Source organism: Alosa pseudoharengus, unplaced genomic scaffold, assembly GCF_046254945.1.
Source record: "Alosa pseudoharengus isolate Yale_2024_CS ecotype anadromous, Long Island Sound unplaced genomic scaffold, YU_APseudo_1.1 YU_APseudo_1.1_scf_5, whole genome shotgun sequence".
Taxonomy (NCBI): Eukaryota; Metazoa; Chordata; class Actinopteri; order Clupeiformes; family Clupeidae; genus Alosa; species Alosa pseudoharengus.
This window is the reverse complement of record NW_027468837.1, coordinates 9,943,459-9,950,958: the sequence shown is the minus strand read 5'-3', so window position 1 is coordinate 9,950,958 and position 7,500 is coordinate 9,943,459. Positions and strand designations below refer to the sequence as shown.

General features: G+C 49.3%; 1 protein-coding gene across 9 annotated transcripts in view; it reads right to left on the bottom strand.

Annotated features, from left to right (window-relative positions):
- The window catches only part of foxp1b (forkhead box P1b), a 170,590-nt gene that overhangs the window by 24,063 nt on the left and 139,027 nt on the right, over window positions 1-7,500 (bottom strand). For all 9 annotated transcript variants that reach the window (XM_076267973.1, XM_076267974.1, XM_076267975.1 and 6 more), the window contains one exon: window positions 2,119-2,226. In XM_076267973.1, the coding sequence (XP_076124088.1) occupies window positions 2,119-2,226 (108 nt within the window). The remainder of the gene's footprint in view (window positions 1-2,118; window positions 2,227-7,500) is intronic.

Genomic DNA, 7,500 nt, shown 5'->3' with positions numbered 1-7,500 from the left:
GGGGGGGGGGGGGGGTGGGCGGTAGTGGTGGTTGTGCTTCATGTGGAAGTGCTTAAGAACTAGAGAGTTAACACCTTGGTGAGCTCCGAGCACTCCCGCCCGTCGTTAAACAAAGGCGGCTTTGTGGAGACTCTCCAAATGTTTTCTTAACATGTTCCAAGCAGTTTAGGGCAGGCAACTAAAGTAAACAAGATGTTGCCATGATAAAAACACTTGTAAAAACAGCACGAAGTGCACTTAGTAACTTTTTAAAGAGAGAGGGCTTTTAGTGAGTGCTCAAATTCTAATTCCTCTCATTTCTATAAACAAAAAGCCGGAGAGTCAGTGTCAGAGCCCAGTTAAAAATGCAGTCAACTTGACCAAACCCACGGCCAACGCACAAACACAAAGCAGTCTTTTTACGACACCTGGAGCTAAGTATAACAAATAATATTTCAACGTCAGTGAGAAGGAAAACAACGAACGCACACCTTACTTTTTTCGTTTTAACTTTCCTTCCCTCATACCGGTCAAGTCTTTTCAATATTTCTCTTTGGTAAACAGAAGTCTAGCAGAGTTTAAACTATTATCTGCAAAGTGATCTTTCCAGAGTTTACTGTGCCCTGAGATTTTTAAACACAGCTTTGAATAAACCTGTCTAAGGGTGGCTGGCTGTGGCTGAGGGAAGCAAGAGAAACAACGTGAGCCTGACACAGCTGTGGACTCCCTCACCTATACTCTGATATGAGTGCATGCTTTGTGTATGAGATGAGAGTGTGTGTGTGTGTGTGTGTGTGTGTGTGTGTGTTGTTGCTCTGGGCCCCTTAGTGGTCCTGTTTTACTTTCACCCCCCCACACACACACACACACACACACTCTCTCTCCTCCCATAATGGAATTGTGTCATATCTTGTTTAAAGAGCAGCTAATCCAGGGTGACAGAAAGCCATTGATCCGCTGCCACACTACAGACGTTTTCATCTTCCGCCCCCCCTGTGGTTATGGCCATGCTATGTGTTGGATTACACACAGGGAAGATTACAACACCCCCACAACCCCAGCTCAACCCCCACCCCAGACCAGCCCGGACTGAGGCCAGCGGGGCAAACAAAGGCCCAGGTCACCCCTGGATGGGTGGGGGAGGAAGGAGAGGAGAGGGGAGGAGAGAAGAGGGGGATGAGGAGGAGAGGAGAGTGGAGAGAACAGGAGAGGGGGATGAGGAGGAGAGGAGAGTGGAGAGGAAAGGAGAGGGGAGGGGTGAAGAGGAGAGGGGAAGGAGGAACTAGGCAAAAAGAGGAGCAGAGAGGTGGTGGTGGTGGGGGGGCAGGTTTTGAGGTCAGGGCTAAAATGGGCCCAGTTGTGAGGGGGAACTGTGGTCTAGCCCGTCAGGTGGCCGAAGCCCAGCGAGCCAAACGGGCCATTTCACCCGAGAGGACATTTACCGGCCCGGTGACCCCTGAAGCTGTGCTTTACAGACCGGGGGAGGGAAAGAGTAAGAGCAGAGACCGAAAAATGACAGGGGCGGATGAGAGAGAGAGAGAGAGAGAGAGAGAGAGAGAGAGAGAGAGAGAGAGAGAGAGAGAGAGAGAGAGAGAGAGAGAGAGAGAGAGGGTAGGGTGAAGAAGGAAAGGGGAAACAGTGGTGGCCCTCTCCGTGTCCAGAGACAAGGGCAAACACGCAGCGCACCCCGAGTGTCGGCAGCTGCAGATAAACATCCTCCCGTTGTTTGTTTGGGAAAAACTGCCAGCGTCGCCGCGGGCACGCGCACTTATGACAGGAATTATCGGCCCCTCGCTGGGCCGTGGGGGCCGCCGCACCACTGAGCCCACGGCTCAGACCCTGGACCTGCACCCCCTACTGCCCACCTGCCACCCACGCTCCCCACTAACTACTGCTCACACCTGTAGCGCCCAAGAATTACACCTGACAGTGGCCAAAGTCAAGTGGCCACAAAACAAAGGAAGAAATAAAAAAAGATACATAAAATAAAACAGCCAAGGATCCATGCCCGGGCACCGCTGAGATAACCTTCTGGTGAACCGGCCGAGACGTTTCTTTTTTTCTTCTTCTTCTCTTTCCTCGGAAGATTACAGATGACACTCGGGTGAGATGTTTTGAAAGGCCTGAGCAGACACTTACTTGAGGAATGCCTGGTAGTCGTCGAAGACGGCCTCACAGCCCGGCCACTTGCACACGCCGTGGCCATACAGAGGATGACCGTGGTGAGAGAGGTCCTCCAGCGTGGAGCTGTAACAAGAGAGAGAGAGAGAGAGAGAGAGAGAGAGAGGGAGGAAGAGAGGGGGGAGGGAAAGATAAAGAGAGAGAGAGAGAATAATAAATTAAAGGCATGATGCATGCACACATGACATGGAATTTGCTGTGTAACTGACTTTGCAGATCAAGTGCAAACAGACAAACAGCAGAGGATGTTTCAGAGCAAAAAAAAAAAAAAAAAAAACGCTTGCCCAGCGATTTCTTTTGTGTAACAAGCCACAGTGTTTGAGGTGACCTTTCAACTTTGGGAAGTGTGTGATCCATGTTGATACGAGACCCCTGCTTCCTCTCTGGCTGGAGGGTGACCACTGGTTTGGCTGGACGGAGCTGTGGTGGTGGTGGGTTGAGACATAGCCAATCAATAGGTCATTATTTCGTATAAAGCTGACCGGAGTCACGGAACGCTTTGATCCGGCCAGCGAGGGGCCGCGCGAGATGTTGTGGTTGCGTCCACTGCCCCGGCAGCTGAACCGCGTCCCCGCCGTCCACCTGGAGGGACGGGGGCCTCTCCCACAACAGGAAGCGCCTTAATCCATCTGGCCCACTCTCATGCCGAGCACAAACAGTAAACAGTCCGGCCTGCGATCAATTTATCTGCTGGACCGAGCTGCGTCGGCAGCGTCTCACACGCACACATCTGATCAGGCTTAAGGGGGGTGTGGGGGATGGGGTGCGTGTGTGGGGAGGGGGGAGGGTCACAAGCGCCTTTTGGTACCCGTTCTCTGCACCCAAAACAAACTACACATCTTCCATATGTCCTGCAGACAGGACAGTGTGTGTGTGTGTGTGTGTGTGTGTGTGTGTGTGTGTGTGTGTGTGTGTGTGTGTGTGTGTGTGTGTGTGTGGCTGTGCTGGAGCCAGTATTTGTATCTGAGCGAGACGGGCTGCCATATGGACGAGGACAGCGAACAAGCCACACAAACTCCGTGCTACAAGAGCCTGGGGGACTGGCCTATATCTGTACCACCTGGACTGCTGATCTCTCACAGAGACGGCACGCCCACCTCAGACGACACCAGGCGTGCAGCGGCCCTCTCAGTGGACACGGAGGAGGAGGAGGAGGAGGAGGAGGAGGAAGACGGGACCCACCACAGCCAAATCCCACAGTGCCATCGCTGGGGAATTCATCTCACTAGTGCCTGTCCAATCTACATGGATAGGGATACCTTTTTTCCCTTACGGATAGGGGGTTTAAAAAAAGCTTTGCACACTATGCAACTAACCCTATGTGTACCCACTGGAATACATCAACAAAAATGAAAACTACAAAAAGAAAAACTACAAAAAAAGAGTAATTAATAAATGACTAAAAAACGTAAATGAAAAAAATAAAAAAGGGGGAAAAGAGTCATTCATTTTAATTTGATGTATGAGCACCACAGAATTAAACCACGGCAATGTTGAGATTAAAATCTCATTTTGTGGCCATGTTAGCAAAGCTGTACCTCAAGTAAGAATTTTTAAGGGTCGTCGCAGGTTCCCTTGTATTATAATTACTTGCTTAAGAGTTCACATTGTTCATAACAAGTGATAATTGCATTGCAATTAGGAAGCAGCGAAGCATTCATGAATGTGGTTAACAGTTTTTTCCCCCTTGCAAAAGGCAGAAATATTTAAAAAAAAATTCAATTATGAATTATGCATACATATTAAGACGTCTGTTTTGATACAGCTAATAAATAGATGTGGAAGATCTCCTATAATGAGTTTTTAACAAGGAATGTCTCGACTGGTGAATACAGCACTGATTTTTAATTTAAAGACATGGGTTCTTTTTTTACATAATTTCTTTCTGAGTAGGCATGTTGGTTAATTTTGTATTAATAAGATATTGGATTGTGGCGAGCGCACGGGGATTCGTCGAGCAAAAAACCTCGGAGGGGCTGCTAGCACAAGTGGCCTTGCTAAATGGCTAGATGACTAAACAGCAGTAAATGACAGAATTTGCACCAAATGATCTACATTAGTGAAACTGGAGAAGTGTTTGGGATTAAGGGCTTTTCCTCTACCTCCTCTTCCTCTCCACTTCCTCCTCCTCCTCCTCTCCTCCTCATCCTTCCATCTCTCCCTATTGTGACCTTATTCGGCAGTGGTGGAGGAAAAAAAAGAGAAAAAAAAAAAAAGTGTGAGCTCCTGAGCCGGCTGAGTTTTAAATTTGACTGGAGCGGAGCGGAGCTCTGGGTGTGCAGGTGTGTCAGGACGCGGCGCAGTCGAGGCAGCAGGCAGGCAGCCCAGGGGGGAAAGAGAGCTCTAATGATCTTGTTACCGAAAAAAATGTGGGAAAAGCGTGTCATCTGCTTTACGTGTGCGTGTGAGAGAAAGGAGGAGGACGAACAGGAGGGGGAGTGGGAGGAGGAGAAGGAGGAGGAGGAGGAGGAGGAGGAGAGGAATACGAGATTGGTGGAAAAGAGAAGCGAAAGAGATAGAAAGTGATTAAGCAGATGTGCAATTTTCGACAAAAGCATATCTGCTCATAGCGGTGCGTGTGTGTTAGTAATGGGTAGCTGTGAATAAAGGGACAGGAGGGCTTTGTATTGCGAGATCATTTTCCGCCATGTTGGGTGCACGTATTCAGATGCGCTGGGGGCGCGCAGGCCGTGTTGCGGCGAAGGTGTTAACGAGCAGCGAGCGGGCCAGCTTCCGCGGCCGGAGTTTAGACAAGGCAGACACCGACAGTCACAACACCACTCACCACTGAGCTCAGGCCTCTCCTCTGCACTCACCCACCTCATCCCACCCCACCCCTCAACCCCAGTGTCTCAAGACCCTCTCACACTGCCCCCCTCCCCCCACCCACCTCTAACACCACCTCCAACACCACCATCAACACCACCATCAGCAGCCACACGCAGGGGCTTTCAGCAGAATGATTTCATTATCATGGTTTTTTGGAGTGCTGGATCAATTAAAGGGGAGAATGGTCAGGGTGGGGGTGAGCGCTCAGCTGAAGAGTGTTATTCATCTCTTCAACAGCTCGGCCAGCGGCCTGCCTTGGATGGCTGACAATAGCAATATCAGGCAATAGTGCGAAAGCAAAAGAAAGAGGTGAAATGTCCTTAAATCTTTTGCTTTCTAGTGTGTGTGTGTGTGTGGATGTGTGTGTATGCATGTGAGGTTGTACTGTATACTTCCTAGCTCCAACAGTCTCTCTCCCTTTCGATTTCCTGATCACTCTCTTCCCTCTCTCCACTTTTATCTGTCTCCTTCAGCAGGTTCATCTAAACTGGGGACATTTTAATTTAGCACCAAAAAAAAAGCAAGTGGGCTCAGACTTGGAGTCACGAGGGCATTAAAGGCGTTTGTTCATCCTTGTGGTTTCCTGACTGACAGGCCCCAAAGACAGACAGACAGACCAAGCGACTGAGCAACAGACAGACAGACAGACAGACCAAGCGACTGAGCAACAGACAGACAGACAGACAGACCAAGCGACTGAGCAACAGACAGACAGACAGACAGCGTAGCGGACAGGAACGTCTCCATCCCTCTATCCCTCCAACCGCCCATCCATCAAATTTGTGTGCAATTGCGGAGGATTTGGAATGCGGCTCTGTGGGAGAGAGAGGCGGGCATCTTGGAGTCCGTTAAAAGCGCATCTTGTCTCAGTGTGTGTGTGTGTGTGTGGGGGTTTTTTTTTTGCGGCGATTGAATTTCCCCTCCCTTCCTTTAAGGAGGAAGTGAAAGGGCCGGTGAGTGATGCCTGCGGAGGCACTTAAGGTTTTAGTTGCAGGCGTCGCGGTGCCTGGGCAAGATTTTATATGACACATGAAACTAACTACACGGTACTTAGGCTCACTGTAAACCAATCTGAGATGCGCGAGGAGAAAACAGGTCCATCAGCAGAGTGGGTCGTGTCTGTTGCCTGACAAAAAGGACTCGCGAAAAACCACATCAATTAAAAGTTCATTAAGTTCAGGCGCTAGCAGGATGAGACGCTTTCTATTTCGGTTTCGGCCAGAAAACCCATTATCTATTCAAATCCCTGGATTAAGGCACAGCCATTTGTTCTTGTGGGGATGAATTACATGAAACAATATTTGGTCTTTTTCTGCTCCTGCGCAGAACTGCAAATTCATATTTAGCAGTCTGGAGGCAGTTGAAACAACACTCGATTCTGCATCGTAACAATTATGAATTATCGTTGCCAATATAACATGACCAATATAACATGAGTATATGATCAATGCTTCATGTCTTCAAAGCATATTTCTTTTAACCACATTATGCTAAACTCACTGCTTTGAATTTTGCTTTCAGTCCAACCGTGGAGTCAATGCTTTTTTGAAGGAAGAAAAAAAAAAGAAAAAAGAAACACCTGCTTGGCTCCTGACAGATCTAAGATACTTGCCGAATCGTCAGCCTCAGAATGCCTCCCTCACACATGCGCGTGTTAAACTGCTGTTGACATCCTCTTTAATCTCTGACAGAGAGTGCCAGAAAGAGAGAGAGTGACTGAAAGAGACTGAGAGAGACGGAGAGAACTAGGTTTGTGCAGATGTGTTCAGGGCCCAGAATGTTTCATTGGTGCCTGAGATGGGAGGTGTTGTTGTTTTATGTCAACTGCCCCCTCCCCCCCTCTCGCCCTCCATGACATGATCACCAACACCAGCACAGCAGTGACATTTGATGGGACTAAAGGTGTTGATCATTTCAGCTGCATGCCTCTGCCATTCCTCAGTTAAAAAGAAGCCGGTTCAGCTTAGTAATGTGAGTGCTGTGTGCGGTGAGACCACAGTGGAGACCAATGGATAATGGGCGAGTGCAACGCAAGACCTGCGAGCAAATGTGCACGAAATAGAGGGAACGAGAGAGAGACAATGAGAGACTGGAGGAGAGAGACAGAGAGAGAGAGAGAGAGAGAGAGAGAGAGAGATGGAGAAAGAAAGGGAGTGATGGAGGGAGGGGAGAAGTCAGGTGCTCCATGGTCTTGGTTGAGCTCTGCTCATCTCTCCACGCTGTCTGTCTTGCGTGGCTAAGTGCAGGCTTCCGTCACGCTGGGGGGTATTACGTGCTATCAACAGGAGCAGGCCTGGGCGGGCAGGCGCTAAGAGACGTGTTCCTCTGACATAAAGACACACTCTGAGGGGGGAGGGGGGGGGAGCTATAATGCTCACTTATTAAAACTGACAATCGGATGAAATGTCAAACCTGCTTTCAGCTAACATTTCCCGGCCGGCGTGCCGATTTCCACGCGGATAAGGCCTAGCATGCTATTTAGCTTTACAGTCGCACGCTCCTCTAGTCTTC